Consider the following 22,778-nt stretch of genomic DNA (forward strand, 5'->3'; position numbering starts at 1 on the left):
TATGTATATAAAGAGTTTGTCTACTGGTTTGTGTGCATCCATTTACTTACAAATTTAATTACAAGTGCTTTGTTGGAATCAGCAAGGAAATGCACAAGGTATAAAAACAATAATAAAAGCCTAAGAGGGAACTCAAACAATTTCTAATTCAGTTATTGTTTATCAATTTTAAGCTAACGTATTTTAATTACTACCCAAAGATTAGCCTTTACCTTTACTGCATGTGCATATATTTCAATAACAGGTATTTTCGGAAGTCTAAAAGCAAACCAATTTATAAGCAAACTTAATTAGCTGTATAGTATGCTTTGTCTTTTCTGAGAGTGCCTCCAGTAGAGAAATGATAAAGTGGTTGTGATAACACCCTGCTTGCATATTAATTAGTAATTTTGTCATCCAAATTGAAATATCATTTGATTGATCTAAATATGTCTTTGTGGGTTTGGAAACATGTTTATTTTCATGCCTATTTTGGGATTAGAATTGTCAGATGCCATTTTATAGGCAGATAACAAACTACCTTTCATTACTTCAGAAAAATTCTTTAAGATTTGCATTATTAAACATTTTTAGTGCGAATAAAGAGGAAATAAAGTTTAGAGTTATTCACTTCAGAGACTTGTAAAAGTATTAAAATAAATATCTTACCAGAATTGCATTACAAATAATTAAAAAATAAATAACTTGTACGGTAATCAATACTTCCTTTGAAAAATTGTGTATTTGATTTTTGGTAAATTTTGTAATTTTATCTAATGAATGAACGTGGGTTTTATTTGCAAATGTCAAATGGTAAAATTCCTTTCCCATCTGTCTTATTCGCACAATGCAATTGAAAGAAAGTCACAAAAACGGAGCCACGCCCCCAATCATTCACCGCCCATTGGAGAAGGGGGTGTTTAAAATAGAACTCACTTGTTGCCCGGCAACATTTAATCAAATCAATTTTTGCCTTTTACACATGTTACAAATGTTGCTAGCCAATCTCCTAAATTCCTTCTCAACCATTCGACTATGCAAATCCATTGTGACAGGCAGAGAGGGCGAGTGAGATGGGAAGAGTGGGTGGGAGAGAGAGGGAGAAAGTGAAAAAAATCTAATTGAATTTAGTTTACGGCAGTTTTTCGGCCCTTGGCCAAGGATGCCCCAAACGGCTTTTCCCGCTCCCCCGAAATGCTGAGCTGAAAATTGGAACAACCGAAAAGAGCAACGCACAGGGGGCGTGGCTAGGGGCCGTAGATTGGGGTGGGAGTGGGTGGCTGATGTGGGTTTGATATAGTGCCAAGCAATGCCACGATGTCGAGGCATCCATAGAAATGCCAAGTTGCATTATCCGGATGGTTTGGTGGGGCCGGGATTGGCGCCTTTGTCTGGCATTTTTGTTAACAGAAGAGCGGGCTGAAGGCCGTCCATGCCAACCACCCCTCCATCCCCCCCTCCCCTTGCATGACTACGGCTGAATGACGACGCAAATAATTGAATGGGCGATCAATAGGTGAACAAGTCCGGAGCAAGCCAAGCTGAGTTCAAAACGCGCCTCAAAAGAGGTGGAAAAAATCCACCGCGTTTAATTGAATTAGCCAAGCTGCACTGGCCTGAAAATAGTAGCTCAAAGTGGACTCCCAGCAGAGATTCACTAATGAATGGAGTTCGCGGCTCTGCTTTTGTCGAAGTCCTTTTTATTCGAAAAAGGATGGTTAACTGAGAGTTACTGAAGTGCGAAACACTTTAAGCGCACTCGTCTAAGTATTTCAAGAGCTTCATTAAACGGCATCAAAAATAGCTGCGTGTCATTGACAATCGTTTAATTCATTTCACCTTGTCACCTGCCAACACCTTGTCACAAAATGTTCACATCACTTACACAAGGACAATTTGCATGCACATTTCCCCTGCAATTTATTACACAATTCTGGGGCAGCATCAAACCCCTCAAAAGATTAAGATTGGAAGGGCTACAGGTGAATTAATAACCTGCGAACAACTTGAGTTACAGGACTGCTTGGGAATGTGTAAATAAATCCATAGTGCAATTACCGCCAAGTCGAGGAAATCCGGGGAACTTCAATGTCAGCCAGGAACTATTAAACCCTGATTGCAGCACCCAACCCCAACCCCCCGGCAAAAGCAATTCAATATACTTCGATAGCATTTCAAATCCAATCAAATCGAAACCGGCATCAATTTTTCATGGGAGGAAAGGGAACGCCGGCAGCAACTCCGACAGCAATGAAAAATTATGAGCCATGCGGCAGTAACAGTAGCAGATACAACAACAGCAACTGCAGCCTTAAGCGGGGGAAAACTCGTGGAAAACCCGGAGATATCCGGGGAAATCCCGGGGCAGCTACAAAATGGCTGCGAACCCTTCTGGCTTTTCCCCTCGAAATCAACAAAAGGAGCTGAATCCATTCAAAGTCGATTCCACAGCTGAAGCCAATAGCCAAGTGGCCATTGATGCGTTAAATAAAAAGTTCAACTAAATATTTTCCAAGGCAAAAACAAAGCAGCTACGTGCCGGAGAGGGAAAGTCGGTTTTCGGGAATAGGTGGGTGCCATCGGGCGTTGCTTGGTTTCAGTGAACAACAGCAACGAGAAAGTAATGCAAAGTTTACACACGAGCCACGGAGAAACCAAAGGAGCTGGGACAGAGCAAAGAACTTGAGCAAATAAGCAATAAGACAACAACTTACAAGTTAAGACTCTAAACGAAGCCAGTGGCTTCACCCTGGGAATACCCTGGGAATGCAATAAAACCAGTAAACCTGTTTGCTAACATTGCACATTTAATAGTGCTTCCAGTGCTCTTATATCTGTAAAAAACAAATCTTCTTTGATAAACACTTAAAAATTACTTTTAGCGATTACAAAAAGAGATTCCTTATATGATTTAAATCAAAATAATTTTAAACAAACTTCAAAACACTCTTACTTTATACTCATAAAGAGTAAACAGCATAGGAAACGCTATGATCAGTAATAGATATGAAAACCAAAATATATTGTTTAGATTTCATTCCATAAGAAATGCAATTATTTAAAATATTTTGGTTTAAAATTATTATAATAATAATTGAGGCCAAATTATTGAAAGTAGTAATATGTTTTGAGTAATAAGTGAAAATAATTAAATGTTTCGTCGTTGGCAAAACGTTTAATTTAAAAATCTGCCTGATTAATTTTTAAATATTTTGAAAACCACTAGTTTTGTTAACCAAAATCGAAGTTAAGTTTTATTTTTTGGCACTTAATAAAAGCGATTAATAAAGTAACAATGAAATTCTGCCAAATTAATTTGGAACATTTTGAAACCGAGAGTGTTCTAATTCGTAATCGAATCCCTCTATTTATTAAGGTTTCTCCCACAGACATTATTTTACAGGGTAAGCGATGGCAAAACAACAACTAGCAAGTGACGGTGTCCCCGTTTCCCGCCTCCCACCTAAACCACCCACATCCCCCCTCCCCCATGGTGTAGGTTGCTCTATAGCGGCAGCCTCCGATCCGGTCCGGAAAACTCCCCATCCCCGGGACACCGCTTGTCAGCTTCTATCCTTCGGCCAGGACACGTACACAAACATTTCATGGTTCAATAAATTTGCTGCCGAGCGTACCGGAAACTTTGCGAAAAATACATTGGGAAAATGCTCGTCGTTGCAATGGGGAAGGCAAAGAAATTATCTGTAGACCAGGACCTGCCTCCCACACACACGCACGCTCACACAGATACTCGCACTCGCACTCGCACACACACACACGAAGCTGGCACCTGCCCACACACACATGCAAAGGAATAAAAGTGCAGCAGTGTGCGAACGCCGCCTCGTATAATTTTGCAGCCGATTTTTTTCACTTCCTTCCTATTCCCAGTTACAATCATTTCTTCTTCGCCATTTTTGCAATTTTTATTTGGTGCAATTTCTGGGTTTTTCCGCTTGCCATGTTCAGCCACGCCCCCTGATTATGTATTTTGGCCTACTTTGAAAGGCGTTGATGCTAAATTATGCCGTTAGTTCTTTTTTTCCCCATTGCCAGTTTGCACCTCCCGTCGGTGTGGCACTCACATTGCTGGTGCAAGTTGGTTGGGAGTTGGTGGATCCTTTTAATATGTTGCACAAATAGCAATTAAAAATCCAGTTAAGGGAAAAACAGGCAAATTAAACTTTTTTAGCGAGACGTAATTAATGGTTTTAATTGGAGAAAAAACAAAATCGGCAGCGAATGTCCTTTTATTTTATTTTTCAAGGGTTTATTTGTGGATTCGAAAGAGCATAATTTATTGGCTAAGCTAGAAATCGAGTTATTTTAATAAAATTCATTAAAGAAATAAATAAAATTATTTTCCAGAATAAAAATTACAATTTCTCAATATTATAATTCATTTAGAAACTTTTATTAAGTCCTATTTCGTCACTAAACTGCCATTTAAATTAATATGTTCTTGGCCTGTTTCCTATTACCAATATAATTCTCTTATAAAATTATTGTTTAATGCCAGCCAATCGACGACTAACTGATCACACACGCTGAATTCAAAGAAAGTTTGTTGATATTTCTCCCCGAAAAACGAAAAAAAACAAAACCTTTCCATTGGTCATTAAACATTTATCGAGAACTGCTCACTACAGTTTGCTTTGCCCCAAAGAGGTGGTCATTAAATATTTTATTATTACATTTTCTAATAGTTGGTTGGGAAAGAATGGGAAATACGCCACGAAATGTCGCAATTCGAGTCGGAGGGTTGTACAATTTAATTTATCAAACTTCTGCTACGGTGCACCCGCACCAGAAAGAGACAGAAGATGGCTGGGAGAGCGAGATGGGTAGAATGAGAAGAAAGAGACAACGCACGGAAACCGGAAGGCGGATGGCGGGAGCAAATTCTGTGCCTGCACTTCCGCTTTGCGACTATAGTCGCATTTGCGGGTTGTGCGGTGGGTCAATGAATGGGTGGTGCTGGCGGTTGGTAGCGGATTCCAGCTCCGTGTCGTGTGTGTTATTTATAATGCGACGGGGCCAACAGAACAACACGAGTTTATTAGCCCGCTCGATTTACGATCTGCCACAGTTTTAAGGCCTATCTGCGTTAAGTTTTATATGCACCGCACTTTGATAGAGTTGCTGGGGAAAATGTATGCAATAAGTCAGACGAAAAAGACACTTTTTGGGATTGCATTTGGAAAACAGAGGTAATGCAAATGTAGGCAAATGAAAATTCTGAACTCCGCTGAAAATATGTCAGGCTAATTCTAATGTATTCCTTGTTTTATGTTGTAAATTTGGTTTTGTTGTTTTTTACTTACATCTTTATAAGTCAAAAAATAAGTATTATTTAGGTCTTGGTATTAACTTTATACGTATACAATCTCAAATTCATTTGGCAATAGGCACTCATGAAGCAATGCATATTTTGTTCCATAAGTTTATTTATGGCATAAAATAGCATAGAAGATATGTTTAATATATTTTATTTCAGCTGCTGAAAAAACGTATATCAGCATTTTAAGGTTTAAAGTCTTATTTCACTTGCGAGAATAAGAAAACAAACTCTTTTGTTTAAATCGCATCTGAACAATTTAATCTTTAAGATTTTCAACTAATTACAGTCAAGCCTAAAGGTATGCAATTCAAACCGAAATATCATAACCTTATGCCTCGTTTCCTACAATCCCCTCGCAGCCGCCCTTTCATCATCTCCCCGCAGAACCTCTTTCACAAGTCTGAAACTAATGCACGCCAATTTTCAATACAGAAAATCGAACTTTGAAGTGGACGCCTCTCTGCCACGCCTCCCATTGCGTTACTTTCGCCAAAGGGGCGTTATTCAAGGGGCGTGGGAGGCGTAGTGGGCGTAAATGGGTTCAAGGATGGGGATCTGCAGACGGCACTTGGCGTGCATTTCTATTTTGCTTGGCCGAAAAACTCTTGAAACTATTATCGATGAGGCGCCCGTTCCGTTGGGAGGTTATTCCTGAGTGGACGAGGGCGTCACTGACACCGACAAATATGACTGACGAAGACGGAATGCACCTAAAAACAAACTAATGGCAATTTGTGTACTGCATTTGCTTGTAATTACAAAAGCACGGAATTAATCGAATATCACAAAACTTATAATCAATAAATAGTTTTAGTTACCTAGACCAAATTAGAGTGTGTAAACATTTCTATTGATCTTATATACATCCACTCCTATTTCATTTTGAAAATGCATTTTGTGAAATAAGAGCATTCAAAGATAAGAGTGAGTTTTTAGGTTATTTTATAAAAAATATAAAAAACATCTGTATTTAAGTACATATTTCTCTGAGTGTAAAGCCCATTGAGGGCTCGAACGTTGGCGATGCCAACGAACGCGTTTTGTGCGTGTTAAAGCACACAGGGAATATAAAAAGGGAAAATATGAAAATATCCCTGCAAACTTAATGGCAGAGAAGGCGAAGGGCTGCCTGCCCAGCACTTTACCACTTTTTATGCCTGGCGATAAATTAAAATTTTTATTAACATACTTTCTCCGGCGAGAAAACAGTGGGAGGAAGGAATAGTGGAAGGCAAGAACAGGAGTCGCGGACCCAAAACGTCAACTTGTCCGGCACTTGGCGGCGATTCGCTGTGAGGGGCGTGGCAAAGTAGAGGACTCTTTATGACTTTTGCCAACGCACGCTGAAACTGACCAGACCGTCCTCCATTTCAGACCCTATTCAAACTACCAACCGAGCTGGAGGAGCCTTTGCAATTATATTTTGTTGATGCAGGAGGAACCGGAACGCCAGGAAATGCAGTTTTTCATCTTGTTCACTCTGGGCAATGACAGCGGGGTGAGGCGGGGGAGTGTGGGTGGAAAATCGGGAAGGTTAGCCGGAGTCGGATTCTGCAGCCGGCCGCATTATCTATGCATTATTGTGGCTCGGCCATTGGCCATCTGCCGGCTGCCGTCTCAGCAGAAAATAATATTCTATTAAATTATGTATACGTTTTTGTCGGAGGATTTTGTAAAGTGAATATTCCACTTGTCGGGTTTAAGAGCTGCAACAGCTTCATAAAAGATAATACAGTTGAAATGGAGATAGGATTTTAATATTTAATTTTTTCAGAATCAAATACATTAATATTATTATTAATTAACAAACTGCAAATGAGAATAAGCTAACTATCGTTTCATGAGTACTGCCTCAAAGTTTGACATTTCATTAAGTTTTTTAGCAAATTTAATTTTAAAAAATTCCCTACGGACATGTAAGCTCCCCACACTTGCATCTAAAATGCCATTAAATATTATTTATGTATGGCGCAGAACCGACAAAAAATCAAATTTAAAATAAATCTCCTGTGTCGTAATTAATTTTTTCCCCCTTTTAATTAATTATTAAATGGAGCATACATAATTCCGATCTCGTGCTTAAACGTGGACAATGGACACAAATGCGAAATGCGAAATGCAAAGCCCACGTTAAGGCCCCTACCTAAAGGACCTCGTCTGGATATCCTTCGAATGGCACGTAGGCAAACATCCCTCCACACTTTTCCCCGCTCCCCGCTGATGCCCAATGCGTTGGAATGCAAATATTTTCCACTATAATTGAAGCGCGACAAATGCGAATTGTGAGCGAATGTGATTGCGTTGGTTCAGGCGATTTTCAATGGTTTGTTGAGGGGGTTATTTTAAAAGAGGTAAAACAACACGTATTTAATGCACATGTATTTCAATCATCCAATTTAGCATGCAAACAAAAATGATTTGCAATGCGGAAGGGGAAGTAAGGACATTACATTTCACGAAATGGTTTTTAAATTGATAAAAAAAAAGGAATGCTATCCTTGCTCATAATTGCAGTTGTGTTGAAAAAATTTATTCATGCAAGTAAAACAATTACAGGCCAGTAAATTGCAATGGCGGACAGGAGATGGGAAATCGAACAATTGTCGCACATTAACCACAGATGCGTTGGGATGGTCAAGGATGGTCAAGGATGGGCAGGAATAATAAGAGGGGCGGTGTGGGTGGTGCCGGGATTATGCCCGGGTTCATGTTCATCGATCCCCGGATGAATGACGATTTCGGTTCACTTGTTTCACATCGTGCCCCCGCGATATTAAGCGAGACAAAGGCAGTCTACGGGTTAATACTTCCTTCGTTGTTCGCTCTTGTTTTAAAGGTTAAAAGGGTATATTGTTTATGTGCAACAGGGAGAAGACAGCTCTAACGACCCTGTAAAGTATATACTTTGCTCATGAACAAGAAAGTTGTATAGTCTGTTTGTACCTATTAACAACGACATCTTTAAAGCCAGGTTATTAAGGCTGACCATTTAGTTTCTTATTATATGGTAATAGACAAAAGCCTGTGAGGGAAGTCATCATCTACCTATATATAAATATTCACTCGACAATAGACCTCTAATTAATCACTTATTAGGTGTCTGTAAAATTCGGAAATAATATCAAAAATTTATTTAAATGCTTTTTTACATGACCATCAGAGAATTTATTCTGACGCCAAATTATAAAACGGTTGACGTTATGGACTTTTGATTGTCAAAGCATGTCTAAGGAATTCACGACAGCAAGAAATGTAATGGAAGGGAATTTAATGCGCGATACTCAAATCCGCTCAAGTGGAAAACAGCCACAAAAAAAGTCTTGTTATAGTCGATATTGAAATGTTTATGGCATAGTTCAATGAGGAGCAGAATCCCTGGAAATAACGTGGGAATAAAAATTTTATTTATGCGATTTCTTTCAGTCTTTGGACTATGGTAGAGTGGCAGGAACTTTTTATCCAAGAGCAAACTATTTATCCCGGACCCTAACTTGAAAACAAAAGAGAATGCAATTTTAAGTTATCCTCAGAATAGACTATATGATATTAAAAAAAAAAAGGTAGGGTTAAGACTTAATACATAAATCCCTGGACTTTTAAAAATTGTTTTAAAAAAGAAACAATAGTAAATATTGAAAAATTGGAGCTATAAGAGTTATAAACTTCATTAATGGACTCACTGTCTGACTTCAAATTACATGTTCAAAATTTTGATTTTAAGCATCTTTTAACTTGTGATTAATCAGTAATTCCAACTTCATTAGCAACCCCTTATTAATAAAATATTTAAAACAAATTACTGTACACCAAAGTATTTTCACCCTCCCAAAGGAGTTTATGTTTTGATATTTTAAGACCTTAAGTGATCAGAAGCTTGAACTTTATGATCTTGTTTGTCAGCTTCGCACCAAATATTACCAAACACTTGAGTGCCCCAGGCACTTTTCTCAGAAATTTCTCGCTGGCTTCGAGCTCTGCCTTTTATTGCCAACAATTCTATTGTCTTTTATGTCAACGTCAACTCACCAGACACAAGAGTTGATGAATTTTGTCGCTTCGCAGGATGGGTGACTTCAGGCAGCACACACACACAGCCTGAATGTGTTGGTGTAGTGCGGGTTGGTGTAAGTATTGGTGTGTTTATTTCGAAGCGCGCCAAAAAGTATGCAATGCGAACTGTGAGTCTTGTGTTGCGGGTCTGCGATTCGGTTTCCGACTGACGATGGCTGATGGTCGAATGTCGAATGGCTTCTAGCTGGCGGCTGATGGCTGATGGCTGGTAATGTGATTAGTTGGCCCGTCTATCGATGCTAGTGTGCTACTGTGTGCGAGTAAATTTTAATTTAATTATGTCGCTCTCGTTTCAATTACGAAAACCGCTCGCAGCGAAGACACGCACTAATAAACAAAGGCCAACAATAACAGAACGGAAAAATAAGCGACGCCTGGTGTCGCTGCCGAAGGAAAACTGAAGGAAAATGTGTCGAATGAGTGGGACCAACCAGCAAATATGCTCTGCCTCTCCCTCTCCGCTCGATGTCGCTCGGCTCTCGGGCTTTTCCGCTGCTCTCTGGCTTTTCCGCTGATGAAAATGCTGGCAATCGAATGCAACTGCCTCCCACAAGCGACTGAAATGCGTTGCATATGCCAAGGCGCACGTTGAGTCCCCGTGGAACGAGTGGAATTGGAACGCACCCAGACTGGAGTGAAATTCAATTGAGTGCAGTGTGCACTTCTGAGTGCCCGGGAATGAGTGGAATTCCGCAACACCTGTGCAATCGGGAGGAGGGGGTGGACGTTCTTTCCCTATTCATTCTTTATCGCCACCAAAACGGGCAGTCAAAATTTTAATTGGGTCTGTCCAACTTGCAGCACACAATTCAATTGAGCCGCTCGCCCGCTTGGAGCTCATTAAGCTGGAGGGTTGGAAATTATATCGAAAGGCCATAAACTCCTAATGATTGCCCTCTGGGTTCACTTCTGGGGAAGTAGTTATAGTGGGCTATTGAGCCTGTCTGGCCTCATGTCCTTTTGGATGTTAGTTCTGTTAACTGCTTTCCCTACGTTCACATCCTCTTGGATTTTCGTTATTTACTTGTAAATTCTGAGTTCACATACACCAAAAGTATTTTATTTTATCAAGTTTACAGCTAAATATATCAACAAAATTAAACCTTAAAAATAAGGTAGCAAGATTAAAGGTGCGAAACGGATTATGATTGTTTTCTTAATTGTGAAATAAAACTATATATTATCCCAAAAAAATTGTGATTGATCAATATGGAAAATAATTCAAAGGCCAAATCAGTATATAAAATATGAGAGTTCTTTATGCATTTTAAGCCGTACAATATAATGAAGAAAATACAAGTTATAACAGATCAAAGCAACTTAATAACTTAAAAAAAATAATTTCTGGTTTTATGCTATTATAAATAGGATTTTTATTTTAACAATGTCATTTCAATTCGATCCATTATTGTTCCTGACCTATTTTTAGGTCGAAAGTAAGTCCTTCCTAATCATTTTATGACCTACTTATGCGAGCCATAGTTATAGTTTCATTCCCTCGTGGCAAGTCAATTAAGCTAGTATATGCAGGGCACCATCAACAGATGACACAGAAACACTTTTACTCGCAGCACTTTGTGAAGTGGATCTCTTGGCAGGCATTACCTGAAAACGCTCCCAAAGATGCCAATCTCCGTCCGTCTGCTGCCATCCGACGAGTGCGATGGTGACGCAGCTTAAGGGCGGCTCCACGGGCCCGTTTATCCAGGAATCCTCCTCGCAATCCCGGCCAGATTCCCCTGACAGTGTCTGGCACTCTTCCACGGACTCCGGCGCTGACTTCTACGCCGTGAGCAGGTGTTTCCATTAACATCGGGACAATAAAGGCAACGCCATGCTCTGCAATATGCAACAGTTGCAGACACGCAGGAAAAGCGATGGAAATGGGAAAATGCAGGCGTGGAACGCACATTTATAAGTAGTTGTGTAATCTATCCATGAACGTTGCTTCCGTTTTGCATTTTATATGCTTAACGCATCGTTTGGCCGGCGCAAATTGAGTTTCAGTGTCGCTGTCGCGGAAATATCTGCTCTCCAATGGATAGATGGATGGATGGATGGATAGATGGATAGCCGTATAGATGGATGCCTGGATGAATGGGTGGGATATATCCTTTTCGCGCGTGATATTGGCGCCGCCATCGATTGGGAGTGCCGTTTGACAGCAGTCTTTCATCCTTTATCGTTTATCCACTTTGTGGCTTCCAGCGAACACGAGCAACGAGCCAATTAAAACTTTTACCCAATCAACTTAATCAACAAAATTCTCAAATTATGCGATTGTCATTAGGCCGCAGACAGCGATAAGTATGCAGAGACCAAAAATCTTTCTGAATTAATCACATTAAGAGATTACGATTTACATTCTTAATTTGTGGTAAGTAATTATAATCTTGCCACTACGGACTCTTCCTGCAAATCATAGGTCAAATAGAAAATTGGAAATTCAAAAATTTTTCTTATTTCTTAGAACCCATAATTGATTGCTTTCGATACAAAAATATCAGTTTTAAAAATTAAAATAATTAGTATAAACTTATTTTCGTCAGGAACATAGCTAATTGATGTCTGACAAAAAATATTTAAAAAAATGAAAACTTTTTAAATTAAAAATGATTTAAAACGAAAATAAATACAATTTACAGTGCTTTATAGTACATTTCTTGGATTAGTAAAAGTTATATCGAGTTTATAATTTCTGAACTTTAGAACAAACTACAAACGCACTAAAGTTAAAATGAGCAAAAAATAGATTATCGCGACGAACGGGAATCATTTTTAAGTAAAATTGGTGCAAACAGGATATTGAAATTTGGTTTCGGCTCAAACTTTTTTCGGGTGTGTTGAGGAAACGGGAGGCAAACTATCAAGTGCAGAGCCAACGGTGCGTATTATTTTCAAATGCCTCACACAGGATGTGTCCACGTTCCGTGCAGAAGCGAAGGCGGCAAAAGCCACGCCCCCTGAATCACCCCCGCCTCCGAGGAAGCCACCCAAATGCTGACAAAAATGCTTTTGATTTGTGAGCCACTCTCACACGCATAGCCACCCACGCTTATTAGAATCTTGCCATTGTGTGCGAGCCAAAGTGCAACTAGCAGAGACAGATAGCAAACAATGTGGAGCTGAACGCAATTTACGGCCAGGAATGGGGATTTTCGCAGCGGGCTAATAGGATTGCGGCTGATTTGGGGACCCTCATTTCGACCATCTTTACTAGAGTACAAGAAAAATTAATTTTGAAAATTTGGGTCCGAACTCCATACGATGTTATATATTTAGAGGTTTCATAACATATATTTCATAGCATATATTCTTTCCTTACATTAAAGGGCTTCTTCTAAAGAATGTAACACTCCTAAGAAGGAATACAATTTAAACATTTACAGCATTAAAAACTCAGAACAAAACAATTTTTAACAGATGAAGACAATGAAAATCCAAAATATTGGAGCCAATCAAATTTCATGGTATATGGAATTTGCCTCAGTTAACATAAAACATTAAACGATAAAATCTAAGCTTTTTGAAAATAGACCAAAGACATTTGCTGTACATTAAATGAAAAATGGTTAGCTTAGATTTGATCGTTTAATGTTGTATGGTTGTTTTATAAAAACGTAAATAAATAGTTTTTAAAAGTACTGCAAATTATGGGTTTTAAAAAACCTGCTGTAACACGCTTAGTTTCTACATAGGTTACCGTTTCGAGAGATCACTGTATTAAGCAATAAATTATTAATTAATAAGCCGTATTAATTCATATATTTAAGTACCAATTCAAAAAAAGTTTGTCTATACTTTACTATATTATATTTTTTAGAGACCACACAATTCAGAATATATTTTTGCAATTCATAAGGTAAAAAATATTTTACACTTTTTTTAATGCACATATATGTTCATATATAAATTTAAAATTTCATTAAAAAATAAAATTTTGCAATGAAATCTCTCTAATTTGGCCTACTTATTTAAATAGTACGATAAAAAAAGGCAAAATAAAGCGGGATAACTGCTTTTAAGACTAAATAGTCGTTATATTTTCCCCCGTAATATTCCCAAGCATTGCCAGACAGTTTTCACACGGTCATCGACCAGAGTTGCCGCAGCATCGCATGCAACCGATAGTCATCGGTAAGTGCGATATTCTCTTGGCTGCCTGCTCTGGTCACACCACACCAATGACGCTTGAATTTAAGCGGACAAACTCGAAAAGAAACACTAAAAACGCAGACGCTTGCTAAAAAACTAGTAAACGCACAAAAGATAAGGCATTTTCAACGTTAAAAAGTAGAGTCCGCCGCCAAGATGCCGCGCACCAAGATACCAAAGAACTCGAAGCGCAATCGCGAGGTGGCGAACCGGGAGGAGAAGGTGCGCTTGTACGAGCTAAAAATGGATTCCCGCCTGATCAGCATCGATTCGCTGGAGACCAAGTTCCTGTCCGCTATCGACCTCCAGGTGAAGACGCTCCAGGGCCAGGTGCAGAAGGAGCTGGCCAACCTGAAGATGCCCGAGCTCCTGCGGCTATTCACCGAACTGGACCGCTTCAGCGACTACAAGGCCAGCGATCAGACGCAGCTGCTCGCCTCGATGTCCATGAGCAGCGGTGCTATCGATGGACTCGCGCCCTCGGCCACCGGCAGTCGCAATGACGAAGGTTTGTGCGCGCCTCGGAGGCGCATATGTATACTGGACTCCCTTCCAGATTGATTATCACACTATTTTCCAAAAAGTGTCCGATTTGTAGCTAATATAGGACAATCCCTTGCAGGGAATCTTAGAATGTAGGCAGCGTACCAAAGTTACTCTGGTTTATCATGTGGGTGAAACCCACGGACCGATTTCCACTTTATTTAGAGACCAATTTTCACCAAAATGTATTCAAAAAACGTAAGTTTAGGCACTCTCTTGGAGAATAACTCGAAAGCTTGGCAACATTTGTAGGAATTCCGGTTCATCCACCCAATTTCAAGCAACAATTTATAGTTTGAGGGGGAACCCTTTTATGTCTAGTACTAGCACTACCTCGCATAGAGTTCATTTAAGGAATTGATTAGAGAAATATATATTTCAACAATCCGCTGTAAAAGATCTCGAAATCAGGACACCTTATTATTACCGTATTTCAACAGTACAATTTTGTTTAACCTAATGTGAAGAACTAGAAGTAAGTGATAATAGTACTTAGCATAAGGGCTTTAACACCACCATTTAAACCGAAGAATTTCAAATTTAGCATTCTCTTGCATCCGTGATAGTTACTTCACTAACTGGTTTATCAGCCAATTTCATCCAAAAAGAATTCTTTTTGCACTTCCTTGCAGAGGACCTTGAATGACCCTAATAAAACAGAAAGATTGAAATTTTCTTCTCTATTTAGAGAGCCATGTATAATCCTGGCTTAGGGTTTATTACCAAACTGAATCCGAAAAACGTTTATTTAAGCTCTTCCTAGTAGAGGATTTGAGATCATTAAGAAAGCTGCTAAACTTTCATTTTTTTTTAAAGTTTTATGTCTAGTACTGGCACTTTATTGCATAGAGTTTAAATATATATATTTATCAGCTGGCAGTGTTCCTAGGGATCTAAGGCTAGTCAGCAAAATTTTTACGAAAAATTCACATTTTACCCTTTATTTGCTGCAGTTAGATTATTATGCAAAGGTTATGGATTGGTGAAAGAATCCTAAAGAAAATCCTGTTCATCACCAAACTTTAACCAACAAATTGCAAGAAAAAATCAGGATAGATAATAATAATATTTTATATGTGTAGCATATAGAAAATAGTTTGATACAGTTTTGACATTAAGAAATAGTTTTTTTGCTGATCGGTCGTATAAACCGCAATCGGAAACTAAATCAATAACACAATACTTACAGTACTTTTAACTCCACTAAAATTTCTCCAGAATTGATACTTATAAAAGAGTATATGTACATTAATGCTTCGGTTTCCGAAGCAATTCACAATTCTTGTTCTCATTTTGCCCTTTTAATTTTTCTCTAACTGGTGTCCGGCTTTGTGACTAACTCAACTTTGCTTTCTAACTTCGCACCGCACATTTCACTGCACTGCAAATGCACCACCGATATCCACATCCACATCCTGTGCCGGTCACTGTATCTAGGTTACCTTACAGAGGACAGCAGCATTGGAGCCAGCGGCGGCAGCCTCCTGGCCGCCCACACGGGCTCCCTGCTGCGGTCCACGAAGGCGATGCGGACTCCCGGACCGCTGCACTCGGCCAGGGCCCGCCGTGCCCGACGCAGTCGATCCGCCTGCGGGGAGCTGAATATCCTGCACTCGGCCAAACCGCCGTCCAATTCGAACAGCAGTGGTGCAACAGCAAGTCGAAACTCCCGCAGCAAGATGCGCACACCGATGGCTTCTCGCACCAAGGCGTTCAGTGCTGATCGCACACCTTTATCACAAAAGCAGATACGCTCCGGATCACCATGCTCTCCGCCAATGGCCTTCCTGCGCTATCCCAAGCCCGGCGAGGTGGCCCTCTCCAAGTTCGGCAGCCCCATGGTGGCTCAAGTGTAAGTTTTCCATACAAACACCTAAGAATTTCATATTTTAATAATGTATTTACCTTGTCAACAGAATGCCAGACAAGTTCGCCAATGTGAACATTCCCATTCGGAACGGAGTTCTTAGCTTGCGGCCCAAGAAACTGGATGCTGGGGAGGTCGAGTCGAATCTCCTGGATAATCTGGACGAAGATACTCTAAACCAGATCAAAACACTGCACGAAAACTTGCAGATGATCGTGAATAAGGCCAGCCAGGCGGGATTCAAGTAGTTGCCAATTCAAATGTTTATCTAGATATAATTCTATATCATATATTTTAGTATGCTTTGTTTAAGTTCAGTTTTCATCTTACTCAAATAGTTCAAGTATTTTGTCTTCATTTATTAAAATCTGTATCGTATTTACATAAGCTTCAATACAAGTTCATATTCTATGTTTATCCAAGTGTCCGGGGACTCAATTGTATTTTTTTAAAAAAGAAAAAATGCGTCGCTCTATGATTATGACAAGACTTCAGGCGAAACGCCGAAAGACCGAAAGAGATGAGAGGGTGCGCATTCAATTCAATTCTGCTATGGATAAACTCAATGAAATAGAACAAATATGTAAACAAAACGTGGACTTCGATTTAAATTGGATTCGAGCCAGGACTGATGAGCAGATTCTGCAGATGAAATGGTCTGATTTAATGAAATGTAAGTCTTACTTCTTTATCTGCATTATTTAATCAATCAATAATTATTTATTGATTAGATATCAACAAAAACTAGATGCAAAACCAAACGCTTTAAGATAACTGGATTCAAGAACCTATACATTTAATTGGTTATTTAAAATTTGTATTATTGTTTTATAAACATTTTATTTTAGTTCATCAACCTATTTCATCTTCAAGTATTTAAAATGTATTTTACTAACCCCTCATACTTAAATTCTTGTTTAAACTCTGTTTTAACCAAAGAGCCCTTTGAGTTTGTTATAATTGGTTCGGTATTGGTAGAAAGGTTACTGAATACTTAGAAATATGCCTCGCACCAAGATAGTATTACGTAAGCAAGCTCAGCGCAAGAAGGCTGATCGCGAGGAGAAAGTGCGTCTGGCCCAAATGAAGATGGACTCCGCTCTGGAGAAGATCGACGAGATGGGCAAGCGATACAAGCAAGAGGTGGACAACCAAATCAAGCTGATCCGTGGGAGAACTGACAAGCAGCTGCTGCAGATGAAGTTGTCAGATTTCACGGCCCTAAACATTAAGAATTTTGCCGAGCATCAGTGGGCAGGTGAGATTATCTAAAAAATGAAAGAAATTAAAATTTTACTTGGTATTATAAACAAAGTTAAGCTGGAGATTCGGTATGCAAAGGAAATTGTTATTAAATCGCCAATGCAAAGTTCTATTAGTTACATGGTTAATTCTAATCTTTGAATTTTATAATGCTCAGGCATAAAATATATAAAATTATGAGTGCCCACAAACATAAGCTTGAAAGTAAAGTTGGCTAATTATTTTAATTAATCATAAATAATATAAGAATTTAATTATGAGAAATGTTTTTTAAGTCTTTTTCGTAATACTAAATTAAGAAATGCATAGAGTATTAATAATCAAATAATATATGCTTACGCAGCCTTTTCTTAAATTGCAATGCCAAATATAATTGTAGGTAAATTCGAATTCGGTATTCTTATTAATAAAACTTTGTTCTGCTGCCCTTTAGTTCCCAAGCCACCCACATCTCGCAGTCTTTCCATCAGCCAACCTCGCGGTCGAACTCGGACTCCCCAGAGTTCCCAGTTCCCGCGGCTCCAGGCGCAGTCGGCGGACAGGGCCCTCAGGGGCGACTCCATGAGCTTCGTGCGATGGCCACGGGCCGGGGAGCAGGTGCTCTCGAAGGCTGGAAGTCCGCTGGCCGTGCAGATGCAGTCGGACCGCTGTGCCGACGTGCACATTCCCACCAAGAAAGGCGTGATCACCGTGAAGCCGCAGAGGATCAACGAAGTGAAGCGGGAGGTACTGATGCAGCTGGACGAGAACACCCTCAACCAGGTGAAAACGCTGAAATCTAATCTTGGATTGATCGTGGACATGGCCACCAAACTGGGTAGACTGAAAACCTGTGAACGAACGACCCAAGGAAACTGAAAGACCTTCATGATTATTACGCTTATTTCGTTATTATTTTATTTAGTCTTTTTCATTTTCTCATTTTCAATGTTTTTGTTCAGTTGTTAAACATTAAGTGAACGTGTCTGTTGTTCTTGTTGCTGTTTGCTGCAGTTTGCTTGCTTTTTGTTGTATAATTAATTAATAAATTTAATTACCTTTATGTATATATATATATACATATATATCGATTTGTAAGTACAAACATAGCGTACAGAATTTCGTCTCCACTAATTTCAAATTTAATTGTTTAAACATTTTTCTATTGTGTTGCATGTGTGTGTTTTGTGTGTCTGTGGGTGAACATTCTCAATTATGCTTGTAAGTACTTAGTTAAATTAAAATATTTTGTTTTTCTTTCAAATGTAAATTCAATTGAAACTTCATTTGGTTTCCCTTACATTTCTTTTTCACTTTCAATGCTGTGAATCCTTAGACAAAAGTTACATTTACACATATACAGATTTAAATTTAAAAATTATCATTAATTTTAAGTGTATATAGTGTTAAATTTATCATTTGCTTTCTTGGTTTCCCATGTAAGTGTGAAATGCAGGTGTGGATGTGAGTGGGTAGTGGGTGTAAGGGGCGTGTCATATATATTTAATATAGTTACAGTTACATAAAAATACAATACATAGCAAAAAGGTACATATATAGAGACTTAGAATACGCTTGTTTTTACTGAATTATTTAATACGATTTTTAGAGACAAAGACAACATATGAGGACAATCAATTGATACATGTAAACAGTGACAGTGAACGAACAGTGACAGATGACAACAACATAACACTCAGATTTGTAACATTCATTATGTTTGGGTAAGTTTTCTGTTTGTGGATAGGGATTGATAGTTTTTGTAAAACGATTTTAAAGAATTAATAAATTGGGTAGTGAGTTGAACAGTCGCATTAACCCAAAACCAGCGATAAACGAGTATAATCTAATCAAAATGCTCATGATAAATATAAAACAGTTTGCCGTTTACTGCACTACAGTCTTCCCTCCAAATCACGATTAATATAGCATAGCCAAAGTATGAATAATATCTAAACTAATCGTTGATGACTTAAAATAAAATGCATATGTGACAATTTGAACTGAAGTTGCTTGCTCTTGAAGATCTGATCCCTTTCATAAATTCAGCATAAATCCAAACTCCTACGTGGCAAAACCAATCTAATTAAATATCAGTTTCGGTTTCGGTTTCTACAAGCGTTCCCTGAACGCATCTACATAACTACACTAACCTCGACCAATCATTTCAAACCCGACTGCTACTGGAAAATTGTTTTCACCCACAAATTTCGTGCACTTAGTAGGTCTAATTCGTCGTACGTTTCCCGGTCCTTCAACTTGGTTTTCTTTTTGTAACACAGCCAATCAACGATGCCTCCTTCCATCCAACCGACCTTCGACCTTATCGCTCCTCTGTTTTTCTGCATAGACTGAAGATAAAGTAATTCAAATATTGAGTACTTGTTTTCCATATTTTGCTTGAATTTGTTGTATGTTATATTGCTCTCGGTTCTGTTAATTTTTTGTGGATCTATTTTGCGTTCGTACAAATTTCTACTCCCTTTTTATACAAAATTGTGCTATTTTTGCTATTTTGTTTAAAACTATTTTTGAGGCTGTTGTTTTAGAATTCGTTATAACTTTTAAATGCTAGTTTATATTTTACTTTTTTGTATTCCGTTATTCTTATGTTTGGGCACTACTCATTGCGGTTCAGGGCATCTTTTTGTATTTAGTAAATAGTATTTTATTTGTAATATCAAGTTTAACAAATCTTTGTAGGCATTATGCACGGGTACAGGGCGTTGCATTATTTGTTTTGTTATTCTCATTCCATCCTCGGCTAATATCTTAAATCGTCTGTGTGTGATTTGGTACAAATTTTATGGTACTAGGTTGCATACAAATTAAATAAATTCATTTGTGTAAGTATGACTGTACAGTAAAACCAAATAGTTTCGCTTAAGGACTCCCGCTAGTTGGATTCGGAATAATGAAATTAACTATATGATATTCATCAGATGTGTCTATCGAAACCAATTTATTCTCCGATCATCGAAATTTATATCTTTATTTTGAATAAGCTTTAATCGAGAGCTGGTTGAAAATGGTTTTAATTTATTGGTAAGTTCTAAGATGCTTTATTATGTACAAAAATGTATGCGCAACTGGTTCGATTAAACGTGCATAGTAACAGAATAACTTACCAAATCAAATATGCACTTTAGTAGGTATTCTTATCAAAATTAAGTCCGCTTTGCTTTACGTAAATATTATTTGCCATAGGGTTAGTTAGCTTTAAGTGTAATTAGGTTATTTCCTTATATCCTCCATGAAATTTATACCATTTGTAAATATTTATTTATTTTAAATATATTCGAAATAATCCCCTATATTTCGTTATGCTTATAAATTAATTAATTTCATTAAATGCTTAAATTCATTAATGCACTTTATATGTACTTTTTGTGTTGCTGTGTGTGAAATTTGCTATATCCTTACCCCGTATAAATATATATTTATGAATTGGTATATATGAATAACTGTCGTTAAAACTATTTATATAGGTGTATATATAATGCTAAATGCAGTATACTTGTGTATATTCATTTGTTATACTTATACTTTCCTGGTTTGAGGTTTTGTCAGTATAAAAAACTATTGGGAGAGCTGGGGCCGAAAACTGGCCATCATTTTAATTTTTTGCCTTTTATTTATTTTTATTTTAATTGCATTAAATGTAGCCTCTTAAAGAAAAACTCAATCCTAAGCTACCTATTTATGTGTGACAATAGTAATTTAGCTAGCAGTGTTCAAAAAATTAATTTGTTTTTTAATATTTTTAATTAATTTGATGTGAACCATTTGCAAACTATTTACAATTCATATTAGTCATCTTAATATATTTCAATGGTTATTCGGTTATGTTCAATACTTTTATAAATTTGTATTTTATCATACGCTTTTGAACTTAACGAGAGGTATTTCTATTTTCCCAAGTGTTAATATCGCCTTTATCTTCAATTATGTATTCCTTTTATTCGTGTTGTTTGTCGTTGTTTTGGGGCCTTGTTTCAGTATCATAATTTGTTAAAGAAATAAGAAGGTGGTAAATAAAGAAACATCTAAATTTTAATATATTGTATATAAATTTTTATTTAGGGCTTTGCAGTTTAAACAGTATTTTTAATAAAATTATAAACTATATTTATATCAATAATATTTGTATAGCATTTGTATCGTTTCTTCTTTAAAATAATATTTATAACGATTGAACCCAACTTAATAGACTTAAAAGATTTAAACAAAATCAAAAATCAATAAAAAATTACATAATAGAAAACGTGAAACGTTCTTTGCTTTGCTTTAGCTTGCAAAATGTTTCGTGAAAGTGTTTTGAATTAAACATATATGTATACATGCCAATGTTTTAAATTTAATGTTTAATAGTTAATATAAAATTGGTTAAAATTACAAATTAGTTTAAACAAAACCTGTAAAATAGCCTTCACATGAAATTGCAACGCCAACTTTGCTTTGCGCGCTTTGCTTTCTCGCTTTGATATAAAAGTATTTAAGAGTAGTTACAATAAATTTAAACGAGCATTAACTAAATTACAAATTAAAATTTTAGACGGCGCAACATAGAGAAATTAATTAATGAAAATATGTACAGTTATAGGGATAGTTTTAATAATAATTGAGTCGAAGAGAAATGATTTGGGTCCGGTTGGTAAATTGGTTATGCAAAAAAGTAATGTTCGAAGATGCTTCAAAATGTTTAGAAGGTAAACATAAAGCAAAGCCTTTGGGGGTCGCTATCCTCGTGCTTTTGGAGCAACAAATTAGCAACATTTAGTATATAAAATTTAACAAATTATCACACTGAAAAAAATTCAACACTACTTTTAAATATACATTAGCCATACGTACACAAATACGTAAGCATGTTTGTGTTTTTGTGTGTTACATGTTACATGTTTTCCCTTCAAATTGTATACATTATATTATCGCTTGTCGTTATGTCTAGAGCTTAGCCAACTGCTGCCGTTGCCAGCGCCTCTCCAAATGTTATACAATAGTAATGTTAATTTTGTTTTAAATATACATATATCAATTTAACAACACCTCGAAACGGTCAGCACTTCTTAACGCATAATTATTTATGTTTCTGCTTTGTTTCTGTTTTTCCTTCTTTTGTATATATAGCTCTTAGAACTAGGCTTTATCTTTAAACGTAATAAATATGCATTTCTTTTATAATTTTTTCATCTTTTTATGAAGTTATTTGCGGTTTTGAAAATATTTAACTATAGCTTGTATCTGGTAATTATTTTTTCGCAATTTCTTTTAGACGAGGTTCCCATTTTGCTTTACAATTAATATTTGCTAGTATTATAAAATAAATATATTTAGGTATATATTTTTTAAATAGTGCTGCTAATATTTTAAGTTAGATTTACATGCTTCCGCCTATCATCCATTGATTTTCTATTATTTTTCGTTATTTAGAGCCATAAATGCGTGCGCAAGAGAAGTTTGGTTGAATGTGATCCTTGGGTCGGGTGTAGGCACCTTAGGGTCACCTCGTAGCGCTGCTGGTGAAGAAGTCCGCTAAGAATATATAGTTTTGAGTTTAGACCAACGTAAGTTTATACG

At 37.4% G+C, this 22,778-nt stretch overlaps 4 protein-coding genes across 5 annotated transcripts in view; 2 read left to right on the forward strand and 2 right to left on the reverse strand.

Moving 5' to 3' along the window:
• The window catches only part of LOC108042747 (guanine nucleotide-binding protein subunit gamma-e), a 46,458-nt gene extending 36,531 nt beyond the window's left edge, over window positions 1–9,927 (reverse strand). The window contains exon 1 of one of the 2 annotated variants that reach the window (XM_044459418.1): window positions 9,823–9,927. The gene's annotated coding sequence lies outside the window, so the exon portion shown is untranslated. Of the gene's footprint in view, window positions 1–9,346; window positions 9,578–9,822 lie in introns of those variants that run through there. The other variant, XM_044459417.1, reaches the window with a different exon arrangement.
• A 3,625-nt stretch (window positions 9,928–13,552) lies between these two features.
• Window positions 13,553–16,378, forward strand: LOC108042749 (borealin). Its single transcript, XM_017121184.2, has 3 exons — window positions 13,553–14,054; window positions 15,527–15,941; window positions 16,006–16,378. The coding sequence occupies exons 1-3, from the start codon at window positions 13,703–13,705 to the stop codon at window positions 16,202–16,204; spliced, it is 966 nt and encodes a 321-aa protein (XP_016976673.1). The 5' UTR covers window positions 13,553–13,702; the 3' UTR covers window positions 16,205–16,378.
• Window positions 16,379–16,491: 113 nt separating this feature from the next.
• LOC108042750 (borealin) lies at window positions 16,492–18,080 on the forward strand. The gene is made up of 2 exons (XM_017121185.2): window positions 16,492–17,214; window positions 17,653–18,080. The coding sequence occupies exons 1-2, from the start codon at window positions 16,959–16,961 to the stop codon at window positions 18,075–18,077; spliced, it is 681 nt and encodes a 226-aa protein (XP_016976674.1). The 5' UTR covers window positions 16,492–16,958; the 3' UTR covers window positions 18,078–18,080.
• Window positions 18,081–18,093: 13 nt separating this feature from the next.
• LOC108042748 overlaps window positions 18,094–22,778 on the reverse strand; it is an 83,033-nt gene continuing 78,348 nt past the window's right edge. The window contains 1 exon segment of the mRNA XM_044459692.1: window positions 18,094–22,733. Within this exon segment, the coding sequence (XP_044315627.1) occupies window positions 22,702–22,733 (32 nt within the window). The 3' untranslated portion in view covers window positions 18,094–22,701.

Source organism: Drosophila rhopaloa, unplaced genomic scaffold, assembly GCF_018152115.1.
Source record: "Drosophila rhopaloa isolate 14029-0021.01 unplaced genomic scaffold, ASM1815211v1 contig_2, whole genome shotgun sequence".
NCBI classification, from domain to species: domain Eukaryota; kingdom Metazoa; phylum Arthropoda; class Insecta; order Diptera; family Drosophilidae; genus Drosophila; species Drosophila rhopaloa.